The following is a 22845-nucleotide window of genomic DNA, read 5'->3' as shown; positions in this document are numbered from 1 at the left end:
ATAAGATGCGAAAGAGATAATGGTGTGCGGAAAGCAACGGGATGTTACCGCATTTAGACCTATCCTTCCCAAGAAAAACTGCAAACATGAACAAAGGAAGCTTTTAATAGAAGAAGAAGGATCTTCTGCGGACCTCTGGAAAAAGAACTAAGGAAGAGACTAGTGAAGTGCTTTGTGTGGAGTGTGGCATTGTATGGGGAAGGAACATGGACATTACGACGAAATGAAGAGAAACGAATTGAAGCATTTGAAATGTGGATGTGGAGAAGAACGGTGCGTGTGAAGTGGACAGACAGAATAAGAAATAAAATTGTGTTTGAAAAAGTGAGTGAAGAAAGCATGATGCTGAAACTGATTAGAAAGAGAAAAAGGAATTGGTTGGGTCTCTGGTTGAAAAGAATAATAGACGACTTTAGGATATGTGGATCATATGCGGAGACTAAGAGGAAGGCAGAAAATAGGAAAGATTGGAGATTGCTGGGTTTGCAATGAAAGACCTGCCCATGGGCAGAACACTTATGTATGTATGTTCAGAATGCCTGAAATATCGTGTCTAAGAACAGTCGCTATTTGCAAAGACTAGTAGAGTCCATGCCCACTCGACTGCAAGATGATCGAGATAAGAGGAAGATAGACTAAATATTGAATTGTGGCTTTTTGTTTGTCTTTTGAACACTTAATTGTTTGAATGTTTTAAGGCCGACGCCAGTAAACTTGTTTTGTTTATGCCACGAAAGATATTTTTATTAAGAATAAAATCTTTTTTCTTTCCATTTGCAGCCACAATATCATAATGATAAAGTCATGGCATAATATATTAATGGGCCTGATGTTAATTAGGCCCTACTAAAATAATCGTAAGAAAGGAGCCATTATGTATAGTTTCTCTCTCTCAAAAACAGAACAAAAAAGAACATAAAAAGTACGAGGTTGTAGTCGAACGCAGGACCTCAGGAATAAGAGGCCGGAACGCTACCATTACGCTATCGAATAACACACAGGATACTTCAATTATACCTAGATATCAGGTAACGTGGTTCAACAACGTGTAATTTGACAACTGTACACAAAGGAAATACCATTACGAGTGTTCATGGAATGAATTCCCGTTCAGTCTTTGCAAAAGTATCTTGGACTATTATTAATTAATAAAGAAATATTTATTTTACAGAAATAATAGAAATTCTATAGCTACTTAAACGTACAATATCATTTTGTTATATTTTTATTTATCAGTACATGAAAACGAGGTTTTATGCTGTTGGCAGCTGAAAGGAACAGTAGCCTACTGTTCATAATGAAACATCAGTTACAGATGTTCGATACCTGTCTTTATTAAAGTTGATACAGAAAACAGTTGGTCACAAATATAAATGTTGAGCCAAACATAGCAGTCATTTTCACAGCCAGCCTGTGTAATCGTGAATATTATTGCTAATGTTTAGTTTTGTAAAACTCAACCAGGCTAGTAGTATTATTCAAACAATCTTTAGCCTTTAGGTCACAATGAAGATCAATAAGTTCGAGCTGTAAAACGTAAAATGTTAAATGTTATGTTTTATTTAACGACGCTCGCAACTGCCGAGGTTATATCAGCTTCGCCCGTGTGCCGGAATTTTGTCCCACAGGAGTTCTTTTACATGCTAGTAAATGTACTGGTATGAGCCTATCGCATTTAAGCACACTTAAATGTAATCGACCTGGCCCGGAATCGAACCCGCGACCTCGGGCATAGAAGTAATTAAGAAAGTACCTCTGATAAGACAATGTATTTCAAATTCATAAAAAATAAATGCCAACTGTACCTACCTCGGGTAATAATGCAGCTTTCAACTCCTGAACCTTTTCACTGCGATTTTCAGCAACAAAACAGTCGTAAGTATCTTTATGTCTGGACTCGTAATGACGCATTATGTTATGTTTCTTTCTACCTTTCAAAATGTTGTGGCAGATAAGGCACTGAGTATTTACTCCAGCAGCTATGAAAAAATAAGCATTTTCCCACGCAGCATTGAAAGAATTTGCTTGATGATCACTTTTCCGTCTTTTAGATTCCTCCATACTTGTATTATAGCAGTAGTAAGCAACGTGGAACAGTTACTGAGAATACACACTGCACTCCACTAGATAGCTGAGTGGTCGTTTCCCTCTCCTCTGCCCATAGCAAGTCTGTGCCATTCTGACGTATCTTCCCCACCGTTTCGGCGAGCGGTAAACACCTGGGTAAACACGACTCTCCCGCTCCGTAAGGAGCGTGCGCGCTCGTTGAGCGCTGTTTGTGCTGGTATGGTGTAGAACAGACCAGGACAGGATAGAGTACCGTGACGTCACCTCACTCCGCTCTGCCCTCTCGCTCTGCAGGGATGTGAAATGTTGACAGCAGTTTGTAGGGAGGGAGGAGAGGGTATTAGGCGTGCGGGTAGAAGTGATGTAGGAGATAAATAAAAGTGATCTGGTGTTCATAACAGTTCCATGCCTGGTTATCTCATTGGTAATGTCAACTGCTTGAATTGTAAATCTTGTGTACTGATTACTGTGCGAAAATCAATCTATAACAAAGTCATTCTCATATGATGGACACTTTCTTGTATCTAATAACAACGTAGTATTTCATTTCAGTTAATTTGGCGAAACAATATCGTGTAAAATAATACAAGTTTGTATTATGCATGTTCATTTGTAAGTCAAGATATCCTTTATTTATAATTACTGCAATCACACTACATGTTACAAATAATTACAAATAATTAAACTTTTCTCTGCAATTAGGAAGAAAGCACAGACAGATTATGTGGATATTTTCCTGCATTTTCTGTTTCTTTTTTCTTTAACTAATTTCTCAATATTGAGACACAATGACTGGGCAATATATAATCTAAGACTGCTTGTTAGTTTGTGATCTGATAAGGTACTTCTTGATTTAGGCTTAGCAAGTTTCATAACAAAAGACAATTGTTCACATACATATGACGAACAAAGCATACATAATAACTCTGTAGGAAGTGCATACAACCTCGGTAATCTGGCTTGGGAGAAATTTCTATAAAAGTCAGCCAAGTCCTTCTTATGTTTATATTTGTCCTTCAATAAATCATCACATTGTAAATTTAACAGTTCCAGTTAGTACCTGCTAGGAACATCGTTGACATCTACTGAATAAATTATTGCAAAAAGCTGAAATGCAGTAGAAACTGTTTCTACTCAAACTCAACTCAAACTGACGAAGAAGATCTTTTAGAATTTGCACATATTCTACAGAGAGACTAATGTTCACGCACTTGCGATAAATTTGAGAAATGCAGTGTTTCCAGCCAGCAGTTGATTCACCCATAGAGCCTATGGAAATTTTAAAGCTTTAACCCTGTAGCATATATCTGTTACGATGAGACCTTTGCCTTGAAGTGAGGTATTTAAATCGTTTAAGTGACCTGTTAAATCAGCATGGAAACCAAGTCACAAATCCAGATTTTTTCTTGCAACTGAGAGGCTTATTTAGTCCAGTCATGAATAATGTTATTATTTTCTTCTAAATAACTCAAACGCCGTTTATGCAGGTAACCTTGCATTACAACACTCTCGCCTGACGTCACACGAAATTAAGGATGTGCTCTTTCTCCACAAACGTCACACCGTCTGAAACTGTCTTCCGCTGGTGCAGAATGTTTAGTGGAAATAGTGTTTATAGCTTTATTTACTAATTTTCAAAGTTTTTTTTGGATCATGTTGGTTGTTCATGAATTTTTTTTTCATAATAGAATACTTAGTTTTTGCAGTTCAGGTATGAGTAGTTAAGATATTTCTATAATTTTTGTATTTAATTAATGATGCACTATTAAATGGCTGCTTTCTATCCTTATTCGCTAATTTATCTCTTTTACGAATAGAACGAATTAAACCAATAGTAATCCATGGTTTTATTATTTTTTTTTTATTTATTGGAAATTTTTTGTGAAGACTGTAATTTACATTTATTACTGTGACAATTTAATAATTGTTCATGAAATATATTAAAAGCTAAATCAGCATCTTGACATGTGTAAACATTTTCCCAGTTTTGTTTGTTCATGTCAGACATTAAAGTGTCAAAGTCAATATCAAATTTTAAGTGGGGAGTATCTCTATTAGTTTTGAATTATTATGTTGTATTTTAAATGTACTTAAAATTCCGAATTAAAGAAAATAGTCAGTAATTGAACTGCAATAAACACCAGTTTTATTTCCAATTATTGTTGGATTTGAAAAATATATGATCAAGACACGAGACAGATTGTTTTGATTGTAAAAATCCATGTCCTCGTATGCTTTCTGCGAACGCCAACGAAAGAGCCAAAATGGCGGGCGATTATATTAAATATTTATTGAGCCTTCACGCACACGTCTAAATCTGCAACGTGACTGGCTGCCGGAAATAAGAATGACGGGACTATAGCAGTGGCGGCTGATTGACTGAGTCAAGTGAGGCAGGGCCTCAGTCACTTGGCCTAACTGAAATCAAATTTTGTGTTTTTATATAATGTACCAGTTATTTGAATGAAGCATATATCGCTGTAGAAGCATTATAAACCCCCCCATCACAATGATTGTAAGAATTATTATGAAAATTGCACACGACAAAATTCTTACATCTCCCTCCAAACAAATTACGTTGTTGCGCCACTGCAAATTTCACTTATAAAATATATATTGGCATGCTAGGATCTAAATTCCAAATTTCAATTTGCATTTTAAAAACTTTGAGTTACGGTACGTCTATTATATTCTATACAGTGTACACTTTTACTTAATAGGCTATAGAATTTTTACCGTCAATATTTCCAATATGATATTATTGGGTTCCGGTTTTATATTCACTTGTGTACATACTGTATTATACTTTCACTCGTAGGCTTATATTGTCATAGACCACAGTAATAAAATATAGAACCCTGGACCTCTAGGTAGGTATAAACTAGAAATGAAATTAATTAAACTAGAAAGGTATGCTTAATTTTAACAGAGACGAAGAAAAGAATCTTCATTTTCAATATGAGTAATAAATTACGTATTTAAAGGTATGCTTACGTTGTACGATACATAGTCCGCCCTTACAAAAATACGCTTACTGTAACGTTCTGTTTCCTCCGGAGAAATGAAGAGTAATAAATTCATGATTGCTGTGCAAGGAAGTTTGGACATTTGAATGCACTTTCTCGCTTACAGTTTTTCAGGCGAGAATATCCATGCCAAGTGGTGCAATACAACCTTCAATTTTTAAAAAATTGAGTCACTGTTTTTTTTACTAGGTTATTTTACGACGCTTTATCAACAGCTTAGGTTATTTAGCGTCTGAATGATATGGAGGTGATAATGCCGGTGAAATGATTCCGGGGTCCAGCACCGAAAGTTACCCAGCATTTGCTCATATTGGGTTGAGGGAAAACTCCGGAAAAAAACCTCAACCAGGTAACTTGCCCCGACCGGGAATCGAACCCGGGCCACCTGGTTTCGCGGCCAGACGCGCTAACCGTTACTCCACAGGTGTGGACGAGTCACTGTTTCTCTCTCATTACGAGCCATAAAGTACACTTCGTTTTTACGTATCTGTCGCTTTATTTCTCAAGCTAGTGACTCCAAGATCTACCTATTTTTAAAGCGACTAAATAATGAAAATTGGGATAAAAATTACTTTAGTAAGAGTATTTAAACATAAGACACAATTATGGAAACAAGACGCTCCCTCCGCTAGTGGATATTTTCCGTCCTTGTCACACGTATCTGCTGACTCTGTATTTCACGTCTCACGCAACATGTGCCAACGCTGTACAGCAGCGAGCACTGTATTGGCTTAGCCCATATGCCTTCTTATTCTGAAGCCGCTATAACCGTAGCCGGTACTGGTCAGTTCAAACGTTCGAACAGAGTTCACGTGCTTCACTTAACTCTAGCAGACAATAACGTAGGTACTATTGTATTTAAAATATTTTTTGCAGCAGGACAAATTATTTCCTTATTCCCAAGGCGGGCTGAAACCCTAGCAATGAAGAGGACTTCATCCTATTATATGACCTGTCAAGTGGGCCTAATGAACACTGCCACTCTGTATTATTATTATTATTATTATTATTATTATTATTATTATTATTATTATTATTATTAAAGTCCAGGATAACAGAGAAAGTCTGGAATTGAACGGGTTACATCAGCTCCTTTATGCAGATGACATCCCTATGTTAGGAGAAAATCCACAAACTATTAGGGAAAACACGGGAATTTTGCTTGAAGCAAGTAAAGAGATAGTTTGAAAGTAAAGTAATTCCGAAAAGACAAAGTATATGATTGTCTCGTGACCAGAATATTGTACGGAATGGAAATATAAAAGTTGGAAATTTATCCTTTGAAGAGGTGGAAAATTTCATATATCTTGGAGCAACAATAACAGATATAAATTAACACTCGGGAGGAAATTAAACGCAGAATAAATATGGGAAATGCGAGTTATTATTCGGTTGAGAAGCTTTTATCATCCAATCTGCTCTCAAAAAAGCTGAAAATTAGAATTTATAAAACAATTATATTACCGGTTCTTCTATATGGTTGTGAAACTTGGACTCTCACTTCGAGAGAGGAACAAAGGTTAAGAGTGTTTGAGAATAAGATGCTTAGAAAAATATTTGGGGCTAAGAGGAATGATGTTACAGGAGAATGGAGTAAGTTACATAACGCTAGGGTTACCACTAGAAGAAATTCTATAGGAGGACATGAAATCTAAAATAAGAGGACATTGCTGAAAAAAGGAGGACTTTTCAAAAATTGGTATGAACAAGCTTAAAAATAAAAACAATGACTCACCTTAGTTCTCTCACTAGTTGCTGGATCAGCATTACATCTGTACTTATCGATGGAGTCCACTTTGTGCAGAAGAGCCTGAAGAGACAAACTTATATCTTGTAAAAATAACTATGGAAATGTTCACGGTACATGTCCTTGAAATTATATTTCGTCATGAAATCTTAAAACAAAAATCGGACTTAAATAAAAAACTAAAGATTATTCACAATAACAAAAAAAAGTAAAAGCCTTCATTTATTAATCAAATATTTTTAATAGGAAATGAAATATCCACAGTAAAATTCCTAATATTCACTACTTCAGGCACTTTACTTTTGTTGTTTTAAGAGAATCTTTTCTTTATTGGTTCTATATTTCTGGTTTATGATATATTCTCTTATTGATTGCTGGTAAATCGATTTTTTATAAATGTAAGGTATATATATATATATATATATATATATATATATATATATATAAATTAATTAATTATTTAAATACCTCTGACCGTCTCCGTTAGCATGCGATTTCGTCCTTTTGTCCATTGAGCAGATATTAGGGAAAATACTCTCTCTGCACTTCCATTGTGACTTGGGATAAATAAATAGAATTGACATATTTTTAAGAGTTCTGAGAAAGTTTCAGTGCTCGCAGAAATATTGAAATTGAAGGATTTGACCATTGTTTATCTAAACTTAAATCTTTGTCAAAATTAACTTGATTGGCATATCTTTGTACATTGCAGAATAAAATTAATAAAATAGCTTCGAATCATGAATAGTGAAGTTTTTAGAGTGTAAGAATTCAATGGATGTCAGTAGGTCACCATATTTTGTTTTTTATGTGCTCCAGCTTCAACCATTGAAAGCAGTTAATTCTTTCATTGGTTTTCACCTTTTTTTCAGATATTCTATGCATAACATCGCATATTATTCAATATTCATATTAATTCTAGTTGAAAGCGAAATTCCGGGCATTTCAATTTTTAAGTGCATGCCAGACAAGATAAAATGATTAAAAAACAGGACATGTCCTTCTTTTCCCGGACGAATGGTGACCCTACATAACGCGGAACTCCATTTTGTTCTTCACCTGACATAATTAGGAACATTGAGTCCGTCGCCCTCGGTAGCGTAGTTGGTATAGCGCTGGCCTTCTATGCTCGAGGTTGCAGGTTCGATCCTGGTCGAGGTCGATGGCATTTAAGTGTGTTTAAATGCGACAGGCTCATGTCAGTAGATTTACTGGCATGTAAAAGAACTCCTGCGGGACAAAATTCCGGCACACTGGCGACGCTGATATAACCTCTGCAGTTGCGAGCGTCGTTAAATAGACCATAATTTAATTTAACAATAAATCCAGATGTTTGAGATAGGCAGAGCATGTAGCACGTATGGGCGAATCCAGAAATGCATATAGAGTGTTCGTTGGGAGGGCGGAGGGAATAAGACCTTTGAGGAGGCCGAGACGTAGATGGGAGGATAATATTGAAATGTATTTGAGGGAGGTGGGATATGATGATAGAGACTGGATTAATCTTGCATAGGATAGGGACCGATGGCGGACTTACGTGAGGGCGGCAATGAACCTCTGGGTTCCTTAAAAGTCATAAGTTATTATGATTATTATTATTATTATTATTATTATTATTATTATTATTATTATTATTATTATTATATTAGAGTTTGATTAATATTGAAATATATTTAAAAAAGGAAGTGCATTATATTTTTTTCTATTTCTGGGTATTGGATTTGTGTTACCTCATCAGTCATCATTTTATTTGTATTTATTTCTACGAATTATGTTACCAATTACTTTAATTTATCAATAATATTACTCTTCACCAAAGAGAACATGGTTGTATGGAAGGCTAGTAATGTTGTAAAATAAATAAACATTATGTTCTTCAGTTCAAGATTCCACATTTTATTGATTATTTTATCCACTTTCCGTAATAGTAAATAATTCTGTGTGTTATTTTTTAAATGCTTTAGGCAGCGCTTCATGGAGCCCGTTTCTATCTTCTTTTTTACTTAGCTGCGGCGTTTAACGTTTACCTCACATGTTAATTTATTAGTAGGCCTATTATAAATTATTTTATCAATTTTATTTCGTCTGTCATATATAACAACACTGAAGGTTAAATAGGCATTTCATATCAAATAACCCCCCAAATAGTTGTAATCACGCGAATAAAATTTTCAACCGCCATTTTGCAATGAAGAGAAGCACTTTTTTTTTCTCGTAAATTGGCAAAGCGAAAGCGCTTTACTTCAACGCCTTTAAAACACGCTTGGTTTCACTTTCAAAGTACACTCTAAAATCGACTCAATCTATCCAAATTTTAAATCTGCCGGCACAAATTTGTACTCGGTACTATACCCTGATCAACCGAGTAATGACCTGCTCCGAACCGAACTGCTTCGTCCCCAGCCCTAACTCATTGTAGCTTCCCAAATTCGTCACGATGCTAGGTGGTCACCGATCCCTGAAAACTCAAACCAGCATGATCCCGCAGAGTCGCAGACCAGTCATGTCAAGCCCGGCCACTGGTGGCAGCTGCCACAGGTTTGCCATGAGCTCGGACCCAGGGCATCTCGTGGCCCGAGCTGTAGTTTTCTGTCCATTGCAATGAATTTCCAGCGCAAGGTTATTATTTAACGGTGTAAACTGTACAGCGAGTTGCTAGATTGAGGAGGCTATGAGGAAAAAGCGCACAAATGTCCTCTGGCATGCAATACGATCCTTTCGCCGTGTACACAGCGATAAGGAAAGTCTGGCGCTATCTCCTTCTGGCATGATCAGGTTAGATATTACAGCTGGCGCAGCAAGTTTTCTGTATGGTGCGAGATATTCCATTGTGATTATTGAAGAAAAACTACAGAAGAAATAGAAAATATTGTAAGTATTGATATAAATGATAATACATATTGTATTATTTATATAATGTAGGACCTAAATCTTCATTTATTATAGTAGCTTATATGATATAACCTCTTCAGTCCTGTTGTAGAGTATACGCTACATAATTTTCTTTTAATTTTTTTTTTTTTTGCAGTGTCTTGGATACATTTTAAAATTTTGAAAAATTAAATTTGATAGAAATGAAGAGCATCACTTTTGCAACATTTCTATACCAGAATTATAAATTAGAATTTAAAATTTGGGGGTACCAAGAGTCAAAATTGCCCCAAAATTTGATTTTCTGTGAATAGTTGATTTGGGATTTTTGGAACTCCAGAATGATTATGTGACCGATTTTTTTTTCATTTAAAAAAAATATAAATTCAGGACTGAAGATATATATACAGAATGAATCAAAAGTCTGGAACCATATAAATATCTTCCATATGCTTGATTTTCGGTTACTATAGGTGTTACCAGTATTTGTAAGACCAAATGCTTTATCAGTGGCACATTCGATTCTAGCCCTCAGCTATCTTAAAAGCCGCCATTTTGGATGAAACTTTGAAATTTTGAATGAAAAGGGAGTCATGTAGGTACTCAAAATCATGTGAAATTTTATGAAAAAAAAAAATCAATGGTGGAATCCGTTTTGAGATATCTCTAATCGTTTTCAAGTTATTTAAAGATAATTGTCATAATGACACAAACATTAGTTACTGTATCTACAGATATTTTGTAACATGGTGCAGTACTAAGGAGGCTTTGGAAAAGGTATTTATATGCAATTCTGGTAATTAACTTTTCCTGCTTGGCTGTTTGGTTAACCTGCGACAGTTTCAATGCATTGTTGTGATTATTTGAAGCTTTCCTATAACAAATTTCTTGATTTTCGTGATGGCATTATTGAAAGAGAGAAGAATTGATATCGTTCTTTATTCTGGTGGGTTAAGCCACAGAAGTGTTGCAGCAGACTGGACGAACAGTTCCCTAGACATTGGATTGGTCGGCATGGACCAATAGAATGGCCAGCTAGGTCTCCAAATTTAACACCCCTTGCTTTTTTTCTTTTGGGGTTACATAAAGAGCTTGGTATATGAAAAGAAAATTGATAATGTGGAGAAAACATTTTGTAGCATTTCCAGGGTGACTTTAGCATAGGCTTCAATGATAAGGTTCTTTAAATGTTCCACATTCTCAATTTTCTCTTCATATGCCAAGCTCATTATGTAACCCCAAAAGAAAGAAATCAAGGGGTGTTAAATCTGGAGATCTGACCTGTCATTTTACTGGTCCACGCCGACCAATCCAATGTTCAGGAAACTTCGTTCATTCTGCTGCAATATTTCTGTGGCTTAACCCATCAGAATGAAGAATGATATCAATTCTTCTCTCTTTCGATAATGTCATCACGAAAATCAAGAAATTTGTTATAGGAAAGCTTCAAATAATCACAACAATGCATTGAAACTGTCGCAGGTTAACCAAACAGCCAAGCAGGAAAAGTTAATTACCAGAATTGCATATAAATAACTTTTCCAAAGCCTCCTTAGTACTGCACCATGTTACAAAATATCTGTAGATACAGTAACTAATGTTTGTGTCATTATGACAATTATCTTTAAATAACTTGAAAACGATTAGAGATATCTTAAAACGGATTGCACCATTGATTTTTTTCAGAAAATGTCACATTATTTTGAGTACCTACATGACTCCCTTTCCATTTAAAATTTCAAAGTTGCATCCAAAATGGCGGCTTTTAAGATAGCTGAGGGCTAGAATCGAATGTGTCACTGGTAGAGCATTTGGTCTTACAAATACTGGTGACATCTATAGTATTCGAAAATCAAGCATATGGAAGACATTGATATGGTTCCAGACTTTTGATTCATTCTGTATATAAATTATTTATGATTTACATCAACACATTCCCAGGTCCGGGCGTAGAGCCTCTCTCTGGGCGCTACTGCTCGTTTAACCCTCAATGGGAGGAACAATATTTTCTGTGATGCACGCAATTGCGGGAGTAGGAGGAGACAAGTAACTGTAGGTCGGTTAAACTAACACGAATCGCCCAGCCATGCACTAACCCAGTAATATTGAATATTATGAGGTTGATATATACAGTAATGTGTAGAAATGGTTCTGATATTGTGAATTGACATACAGTAGGCCTACAATCAAGCATATTTCTTATTTTATTGAACATTTTGTCTTACATTTTCACTTTATTTGTTTAAGTCAAAATATAAAAATTACAATAAATACGTGAACGAGCAAGACTACACTGTAACTACCAATGCTACAAGGTCAAGCAGAACTCTCTAACGCTTGAGAATTCAGCGCGAATTTCATAGTGACATGTAGGCTAAACATGTGCTGCAAGGTCTTCCTGACAGTCTCTAGTGCTATACAAAAAATTGCAAATAGCGCGCTATTCTGGTCATGTGTGTGAACATGATGTGATATTTCTGTTGGGATATTAAAAACAGAGCTCTATATAACTACCCATAGCATCGTGGGCGAGTACCTTTATAACTTAGAGTCCAAGAAAAGCTATGTATAAATCCGTAGGCGTGATCCGCACTGAATCCCCTACTTTGCGTAGATTTTTATTTTTAATATACATAGAATGAGAGAATCTGTTCTTATGTTGGGTTGTAACAAATCATATTGATAAAGCGTCGTAAAATAACCTACTAAAATAAAGAAAAAAAATCATATGCAATGCTTACCTTCTTTATAAGAAAGTACAATATAAAACGACATTACTAGTTGAAACACCAAGCGGACTATGAAGGATTTGATGGAGAAGAACGAGCTGTTCTAGTAAAATGTCTAAAAGTGGATAAATGTGATGTACTATAAATAGTTCACTGATGCTGTGAGATATTACAGTTATTTGTCTAACAAGTTAAATGCTATTTAGCGTAGCTGCACAGTTTTAAAGCTCATGGAATTTGCTGATAGTACATGAGGACCTATTTACTGTTGTACAATTCTAAGAAGAAACTAAAAATTTGTTTCATAGAATCATAGTTAATATGTAAAAAAAAGTCGTACTAGTAATATAGGTGTTATTAATGAACGTGATCTGTATTTCGATGACCCAAGGAAATATAAAACTGATCATTAAATTTGTACTAGAGTTTGAAGGAAATGACAACGAATTTAAAGAGAGTGATATAAATAAACATGAATTATTCCGTAATGTAAACTACATATATTTTTATTATAATTAATTATGTATTCTGTTAATATTTGTTATATATTCCCTGCTATATACCGTATTTTATGGGTCATAAGACTCGCTTTTTTCTTTGAAAATAGGTCTGAATAGCTTGGTGCATCTTATGTGTCGGACTAACTTTGTGAATAGGTAAAAGGTTCATGGGATTTTGTGAAAACTGAGATAATAACCTGTCGGTTAGCAGACTGTTCTTAAAGTGTGTTCTTATATTTTCGTAGAACATGGAGGTCTATAGTGTTGATCCTGTGAGAGTAAGTTATGAACTAGCACGCCGAACTTATTCAGATGGACAATTTATTAAGGACTGCATTTTAACAGCAGCAAAGAAGCATTTTAACAACAGCAAAGAATGTAATGTCCGATGAATCTTCGAAGTTTGAGACCGTAAGCTTGTCGCTAAATACTGTAGCTAATCGTCAGAAGAAAGAAATTTTCCTGGTCTTTACACGGCATTGTGATAGGTCACAAAACATTGACTGCAGGCACGTTTGAATCATCTGCTTTACGTCATCTGCCCGGAATCTGGCACCGTGCTCTGTGTTGGATTATGGTAGCATTGAGTTTCACATGACTAGCCGTATACCACGCAGTCGCGATGCGGGATGTTAAATACATAGCTCGTAACAATTAGGGGACTACTCTATCATTATTTGGTATTTTTCTTTATTATTTACTTTCTTTTCTTTATTTTATCTTTCATATTCATTTTTTTCTTCCTTTTGACGTAAAAGTCTATATTTGAGGTACAAAAGAGAAAAATATTTACGTTTTGACATGAAAAGTTTACTTTGGTGTCACTTGTAGTACCACTGAAACAAAAATGTAAGATGATCTTCGTGCCTCGTGATTTTCGCCGCGGTCCGTCTCACTCCATTCTGTATTTAATGTGCCTCGAGGTTTTCCTCACTATAGTCATGGAAATATTGGGTATATGGATTATGTATACACATGAATATCAAATAAAATGTACTATAGTATAGTAAAGGAGGAAAGACCTGTCCTGTGACCTTATCATGTGCCGTGGCTATATCATCAACGGGTATGGAAGATGAAGATGGGTTTTAGTCTGAGATGAACTTCCTTGTTGGTAGATTCACATAATATTAACCATCCTGAAAGAAACTATTTCTGATAGCTCATTCTTTCCCTTCTCGCACAGCTCACGTGCCAGGTCTCGCCTCTTTACCTATACAGAGTTGAAGAAAGTACATTACTTAGGTAATTAGCTTATAATATAGACGTTTCATGCAATTACTGGGACTTCCTTCAATCTCCTGTCAGTATTTCCTTCCTTTTCTATTATCTTCAGTGTCTTCATTTCTTTCTAATTTAGGCAATTGCGGAAGAAGAGCACATAAGACAATATGTTGATTCGAGTAATTCTAGTTTAAAGATTTTGTTTTAATTTATTTCAATGAATACTTTATTCTTGCATACAAGAATAAATTACATATATGTAGAATATCATTAAGAATCCACTTTCACAATACAAAGCATTTTTATCAATATTTAATTTTAAAATATTATTTGTTATAAGTCATTATGTGCCCTTTTTCCAGAAATCAGTCTGAATTTTAAACTATAAAGAATATTACTGATAAACTGATTTAACTGTCAAAGCACAGTAAAACTTTACAATACCAGTACTATATGGTTTTACAGATTACGTCTAGCCTATGTATAATATGAATATAGTATTGCCCTAGATCACATAACATTATTTATTTTTCTGGTTACTGAAACAATGTTCAAACCATTCTGTCCAGAGCGGAGAGATGTTTTAGGCAATATTTGGTTGCTGGTGGCTTTCTTCAAACATGCTGTTCAGCCAGGAACAGCTTTCAGCGTCCATGTACTGCAACAAATCTCTGATATTTTCTTCTTTTTCTGGCTTTACTGAATTGAAATCCACCATGGAAAGTTTAATGGTTTTCAGACCTTCAGTACTGTATTTCTGTTTCCAAAGCCGGAAGGATTTTTAATTACCTGTGCATGTTATTGAGGCTAGTATAGAATCATCGGCGGTATATTTCAGGAGATCATGCTTCTGTACTTGAAATAAAGTTTTTTGGCCATCGGGTTCTTGAAAACATATGGTTTCATCACCTTCTTTCCAGCTTTTTTATTATGCTTCTGTCCAAAATAAAGGGAGACGGATGACTTCTGGCCATCATCATCGCTGACAAGTAGGGTTTAGCAGTAGGTATGCTTCTTCTTTCTTCACTTTTGACTTAATAAGGACAAAGTTTCAATCACATTGGCCAAACGAATATCCCCGAACTGGGAAAAGGTGAATAACTCCACATTAATAACTTTAGCTACCATGAAGAAAATGACATCACCACTGAGTTCTTATTCTGACCTCCACAGGCACCGGAGAGCAGAACAACATGATTCACATTTAGAAACTCCATCAACTTCTTTTCCAATGCATCATGAATGAATGATACAACTGAGTTGAGATTTTTCTTGGCTTGCATTTCCATGGAACAGTACATAAACGAAGAATTGTCGTTGTGTATATATGGACGTTGACAGCATTTAATCACAATAAGCATTTATAAAATTGGCTAGTCACATTTAGTTTGGGTACAGGAAGATTCTGTGCGTAATGGAATTCAATAACAAGATGAATGCACTTTTAGCTTTGTGAATGAAGTTCTGCTTTATTTTTAGGTATGTTGTGCATTTCTTCTGTGGACCATGTATACTTCTTTGCAAGGATGATTTTTGTTAGCTTTGAGTATCATTTCACAAGCAGTGCATAAATCACAAACATAAGTTATTTTAGGCTGTTTAAAGCTGAAGTAACAGTGTTGTTTGAAATATTTGAAGTTACGTAACTCATTTGGCGCTTTTTACCTGTATCCTCTAAGAATTTCTTTGAGAAATGATCGTACGGTATTCTGATATTTAGATTCGGATCTTCGAAATACCTCAAAGATGATTTGTGTGAGCAGTAATGGCTTTCTTGGCTGGGAATTGTGCTTATGCGTTCTTCTAACATTTGCAAAATATTAGCCTCCATTTTGTGAATGTTTGCCTCTTCCCTCCACAAATGAATCATTGGCCAGTGTTCTATCTTGAATAACTCTGAGTCTTTTAACTGATACCTCATATAGCTTTAATGTCAAAGCATGACAAACTTTCAATTTAGTGCCATCTGTATGGAGAAAATATTCCCAAATATTTTCCCTGAGAGTCTTTGGATTTAATGTTGCCTTCCGATTGTGTGTACCTGACTTCTTGGACATACATTAGCTTAAAAATGAATCTTGTAATACCTTACCTTGATCACTATAGAACGTTTCAAAAAGCTCTTCTTCCTTACTGATAGATATCTTGAGATAGCGCTGTTCTTGACAACATGATGATAATGCCGAAAATGTTTTTTCTTTTATATTAATTCCATTTCTTGAAATGTAGATCTGACCGATCTGCTGTTTTCTCTTTTTTTCTTTCTTGTTATTATAATTGTCGTAAGATAGTTTTTTTTTTTGCCCATTAATATGATAGGAATAGAACAGCTATTGTACTAACAACCGCAGCCTGAACCTACTTGTTGTATTAGCAATGAATATGAACAGTTGTACACTCGCAAAGAAAATGCTCTCCTGACCTCTAGCGTTGAGATAATGAAACAAAAGTTTGGTGGAATTATCTACCTAATATAGCGGTTACGTTTTAACAATTTCCCGAAAAAGGGCTTATTGGATTAAAGGCTCATCTTCCGGAAGTCGCCTCAATTGTCTTTATTTCTTCATATCTTACATCTTCATGATTTTCAAAGTTGTCCTTTAATTTTTCAACAGTATATCAATAGAGCATCAAGTGTTCTCCGAAGCATTGTAACCATGCTGTTTCTGATTTCGATAACAATCAAATTCCTGTGCATAGCAAACTTTCCATTTCACAACTGTACTTGCAATAATCAATGCAAATTAAATAAAAACTCCTAAATTCTAAAGTTTGAAACTTTTCGCTGTGCCGGACGGAACGTACTGAAATCCGGGATTAATATACCCATTCTAGGGTGATTAGAAAAGTTCCTGGCGGGTTGCAGCCATATTTGGGTTCCTAGTTACTAATCACTCATTCGTTTGTATTATGTTTCAGAGGAAGCGCGGCAATGCAGTGAAGCCAGACGAACTCTTTCTTATCCAGAATGACAGCATAGAGATCGAGTCAGACAATGAAGTGAAGCCGCTCTTCATAGCGACCGGGAGCCCGGAGAACAGCATAGAGATAACACCTTCAGTGCCAAAGAGAATACGACTAGAAACGGTAGAAACTCCAGTCGAAGATTCCGTGTTGCAATCGGAAACCCCTTCCACCAGTATTGCCAAAGGCGACGGACTCACTGAATTCGATCTATGGGCACAGAGCATTGCTCTTCAACTGAATCAGATGGATATCCAGCGAGCATTGAGACTCCAGTTCAAACTACAGTGCCTCGTAACGAAGGAGAGGATGAGGTATTTGGCGAAGAAGCGCCAGCAGAAGGTGCCATCCGAGGCTTCCCCACTGCGCTTCCACAAAGCGGCAGTGCCTTCACCTACGTTATCACATGAATCTCAAGACGACTACATCGAAGACATTTTCTGATTGCTTCTATATAATATACAATGTTTCGAGTGTCAATTCTTTTGTCATCAGGACAAGGAACGCTTATGTTTGCAACTTTTGTATTACACAAAATGTGATATTACAATAGGGAACATGCATTAATGTTATTTTCCATCTAAAGATGGATATTTTAGTAAAAGATACAGTGTGATAATAATCTTTCAATATGTATTCACAAACGTAAGGAATCTTACCTATCTTGACAAAATTCAAACAAGATGTGATTAAAAAATATATCACGTTGGAAAACGCCATCAGTGATTCGACGTCATAACCAGGGTTAGGAAGTTCATGCTCTAAAAACTCTTGTAATATGCATGCAACTATGCTCTTAAAATGTGAGAAATATGCATAAAAACATACACCAAAAATGTTTAGATTTAGCAATGTACCCATGCAAATATGCATTTATTGTTGAGAAATATATGCCTTTGACTCCACATCCAAAATAAAAGATGAATAATTATTACAATTTACCATTATTGTGTGACGGATACTTTTCATGGAAAATCTTTACCTGTTGTCTCTCAAGATATTTTTTGCACTAATAGCCGTTGGACACTTTCACTTGTCACACTTTTTTCTAGCAGTTCTTTATGTTTCGCAGTATTAATATGTTGAATCACCTGAAATCTTTTTTGACTCCCAATATTTTTTACACATGCCTTACAATACAAAAAACCACCATCTGTACTAACGAGATCACTAGAAAATTCACTCTCTAAACTTTTAAGCCTGTTTAAATTACTTGATTTCATTTTCGGCATTTTTAATACTCTCTATTTCTCTCACTATTCACAAACACATTGTTCTGTTTTCTAGACCCTTCCTTGTGTAATATGATTTCCCCACTTCTCGAGACAAGGGCAACATCACGTGCCTCTTAAACACCAAGCCAGGACATTCACTATTCATGTGCCCGAGCGATACTGATGTCATGATGTGACATTATATAGTGCTTCAGTGAAGAGTAAAAAATAGTAATACCCATTTCACTAAAATACCTATTTTAAAGCTGTTTGGAAGATATTTTTAATTGAATATTAAAATTTGTCAAATAAGCACATGCTATAAAATAACATATGACATGATAATTTAAAATGGTATAATAGTCAATGCACAATAAAATTAATTGAAGACACTAGAAAATTGGGATAATTAATAATTAATAGAGACCGGATTTTAAAGGGAAATTTTTTCATAAAAAAGATAGAAAAGGGAAATTTATAGCAAAAAAAAAAGAAAAAAAGGACTTGAAAAACGACTATATTATTTCCCAAAACACACTTCAGCACATTCATGGATATACATGGCACAGACAATCTTACATTTATCTCTTCACAACATAAGAAAAGTGTCGTATTTGATATAGTCAAAAAAGGACTTCAAAAAGGACTATATTACTCCCTCAAAAGGATGATATTTTAATTGAAAACACTCTTCAGCACATTCATGGATAAACATAGCACACACAAGCTTATATTTATCGCTTCACAACATAAGGAAAGTGTTGTACTTGATCACATTCAACATTTCAATATGATTCTGCCTCTCTGAATGCGGAATGTCTTTATAAACAGAAAATGACCGTTCAACATCAACTGAAACCAGAGGTGAAAATTTTAATTTTATCCTGAACTCTAAATCAGCACACTTTATTAGTTTTTCAATGTTTGGAATCAGAAGAAGAACGATATTTATTTTCACATTTTTAATACTCAGGAAGTTATAGGCCTATCGGGAAAACTATAGGAAAATTATCTAAATGTTTGCGATGTTCTGTCAAGAAAGGACCAAAATAAGAGAGGTTTTTAAAAATGAGGAAATATGGGAATTTGGACTATAAAGGGGGAAAAAAAGGGAAGTCAAAACCATATAATTTGGTCGGTGGAAGATAGTTTTGAACATCGTAATTAATTATTTCATGTTTCGTATTGAAATAAAAAAGGGATTCCCTTTAAAATCCGGTCTCTATTTATTAGCATATCAATAAGAATGTTTAAAAAATATAGAAATGCACAAACTTCCTAAACCTGTTGTATTCAACAGTTGTGTCAGAGATGGATACCGCGAATCAATTTTGTTTAGACATTTCATTTCTATCAATTGCCTGTTTGTCAGTCACTGTAAATTCTATTCTTGCTGTAAAGTGTCGAGCGAAGAAATGTTGCGTGTGGTGTATTATGCCAGGGTACAATAATTTCTCTCTCGCTCTCGTCACCTGTGCTTAGGAAACATTTTGCACTTCACAATGCACCTGCCACTTTTACGCTTAATTGGAATGTACAGCTTAATCAGTGTAACTTTCTGTTCCCACACTGCTTCCTACTAAAGAAAAATATATATATTTAAATAAACTTCACACCATATCAGTAGCCAAAAATTGTTTCTAGAGCCCGCAGTTCCGCGCCGTAGTGCCGTGGTCTAGGGCATTATGCCTAGGATTCGCGTTACGGAATGCGCGCTGGTTCGAGTCCTCATGGGAAAGGAATTTTTTCATGAAATTTCGGCCAGTGTATGGGACTGGTGCCCACCCAGCATCGTGTTGAATTTGGGGAGCTACGATAGGTAGCCAAATCCGGTTCCGCGAGACAGCTATAACGCCTGGTAGGGTCACCGTGCTAACCACACAAAACCTTCGTTCTGGTTGGATGATCGTTTACTTCTGCTGAAGCCTTCAGCCGACCATGGCCCTTCATGGGCTGTAACGGCACAGACTGAATTTAATTTAAAGAACCTACAACAATGCTTCTTGCTTTTTGGCATTTGCGCTTCGAATTGTGACGGATAAGAAGCAGTAATTTTCTTTTATGAAAGTAGTAGCCATTATATTATAAATTTACGTGTGGTGAATTATCGGATTGCTCCTTCTTGAATCCTTCATCAGCCACATCTTTAGTGTCGGACGTATGTCTATACTTTCCTGCACAATACATAGCCTTTGACATAGAAATCGCGTGCTATAGCGTCACATCCATTTCCAAATGTCTCACAAATCGCCTAGAACAATTAAGACATGTTACTGCGGTAAAACCATAACCTTTTCCCCCTAATTAAGGATTGCAGTCTCCATCAAAACAATATAATGTATGTTTCCAATATATTTTGTACAAGACAGTCTGTGATGTATCATATGGGTACTCTAATCTGTACTAATAATAAATCTGTAGCCGAAATTTTTCTGGTAATTTTCAATTTTCCAAAAATAATTGGTCCTAACATATATAATTAACCACCCTGAAACCGAAAATCGCATTTTTGAAATTTTTGTTTGTATGTCTGTCTGTATGTTTGTTACCTTTTCACGCGATAATGGCTGAACCGATTTATATGAAAATTGGAATATAAATTAAGTTCGTTGTAACTTAGATTTTAGGCTATATGGCATTAAAAATACTTTAATGATTTCCGATAGGTTTTATTCTTTACAAAATTTTGATAGGACTGATATTTAATGAGATAAATGAGTTTTAAAATTAAAATAACGCCATCTAAGACGGTGCAATGAAATAACAAATGACTTCGTCTATAAGGGGCCTTGGATAACAATCGAAAAGGGGGCCTTGGACAGCAACAATCGAAATCTATTAAACTTAGCCTACAGACAATGTTTCTGAGTTTGTATGAAGTAATATCAGAAGCTAAATTAACCGATTTGTATAATTAATTATTATTTCACCATTGGAAAGTGTAGTTTCTCTAGATGGATATACTGCTATAATGTTATTACAGTAACTTATTAGTAAATCGAGGACAGGTAAGATTAAAATAGCTTCCTATGCACAGAAAATTTGATAGGCTTTTTTGTACATTCGTTTTCTGTATTTCTTAAAATAATATTTATGTACACACTCATTTTAATCTCGGAGAATTAACGAACAACGAGAGTGTATTGATTTAGTATGCAGTAATAGTACGTTAGCTTAGCAATCCATTATTTTATAATTCAAATTTTAACTATGCTCAATCGAATCGTGTTAAAATACATAAAATAGACTATATATGCAATAAATGCAATGCAAAAAAAATTGGGTAATGAGATAAGCAGATTATGTTGCGCTGTTGTAAAAGTTGTTGCTTCTGAGATTCAAGAGCCCCCACAACAAATTAAAAACTTTCTTATCGGAGTACATCCGTTATCAATGCACTTTTTATATAATATAATATAATATAATATAATATAATATAATATAATATAATATAATATAATATAATATAATATAATATAATATAATATAATATAATATAATATAATATAAAATAATATAATATAATATAATATAATATAATATAATATAATATAATATAATATAATATATACTAATAATAAATATGTAGCCGAAAATTTTCTGGTAATTTTCGCTTTTCCAAAAATAATTGGTGTTAACATGTATAATTATTGATCCTGAGACCGAAAATCGCTTTTTTGACATTTTTGTATGTATGTCTGTCTGTCTGGATGTTTGTTACCTTTTCACGCGATAATGGCTGAACGGATTTCGATGAAAATTGAAATATAAATTAAGTTCGTTGTAAATTAGATTTTAGGCTATATGGCATTCAAAATACTTCATTTAACGGGGCCTGAATTAAATCGAAATATCTCGATTATTATTGCTTTTTTGTGAAAAAATGTTACGTAACAAAAGTTTCCTTAAAAATGATTTCCGATAAGTTTTATTCTATGCAAAATTTGGTAGGTCTGATAGACTTTTAAAATAACAATACAATTCGTTTTCACCGCCGCCTCAGATTGTAGCGTTGTTGTTCCTGCAGTAATTCCCATGTGCAAAATATAAAATTTTTGAGTAGGAAGAAAAAACACATTTATTCATTCCATGGCAATGGTACATAGGAGATCGTGAATTCTTACATTTTCGGAAGAAAGAAATATAATTACATATCACTGTTTATGCTGTATCACTATTTAAGTTATTTGAAGGTTTCAGAATCATAGTGGGCCAAGCGCCATTTACTGAAGACGTAGAAAACAAGGGTTAAAATTTAGTTATTACCATAATTTAATGGAACCATATAGCAAGTAATATAAAGTTTACACATCAAAACTAAATGATATGTCAATCTTCATTAAACTATAGTTGCATGTAATAACAATTAAGAAACATATTAAAGGAATTGTCATTGCACCAAATGAGTGCTCTCTGGACCAAAATGATCGCAATCTAATTATTTAAATACAATTTCAATTAAGTAACATATTAAACGATTTATCCTTCTAACAAACACGAATG

The 22845-nt window shown here is 34.8% G+C and overlaps 1 protein-coding gene across 1 annotated transcript in view; it reads left to right on the top strand.

Moving 5' to 3' along the window:
* Window positions 1-20753, top strand: part of LOC138713498 (uncharacterized) — a 35645-nt gene extending 14892 nt beyond the window's left edge. Inside the window, exon 2 of the mRNA XM_069845666.1 lies at window positions 17084-20753. Within this exon, the coding sequence (XP_069701767.1) occupies window positions 17084-17572 (489 nt within the window). The 3' untranslated portion in view covers window positions 17573-20753. The remainder of the gene's footprint in view (window positions 1-17083) is intronic.
* The last annotated feature ends 2092 nt before the right edge of the window (window positions 20754-22845 follow it).

Source organism: Periplaneta americana, chromosome 14 (genome assembly GCF_040183065.1).
Source record: "Periplaneta americana isolate PAMFEO1 chromosome 14, P.americana_PAMFEO1_priV1, whole genome shotgun sequence".
Lineage (NCBI taxonomy): Eukaryota > Metazoa > Arthropoda > Insecta > Blattodea > Blattidae > Periplaneta > Periplaneta americana.
Note: the sequence above shows the minus strand (reverse complement) of the source record. Positions and strands in the feature narration are given on the sequence as shown.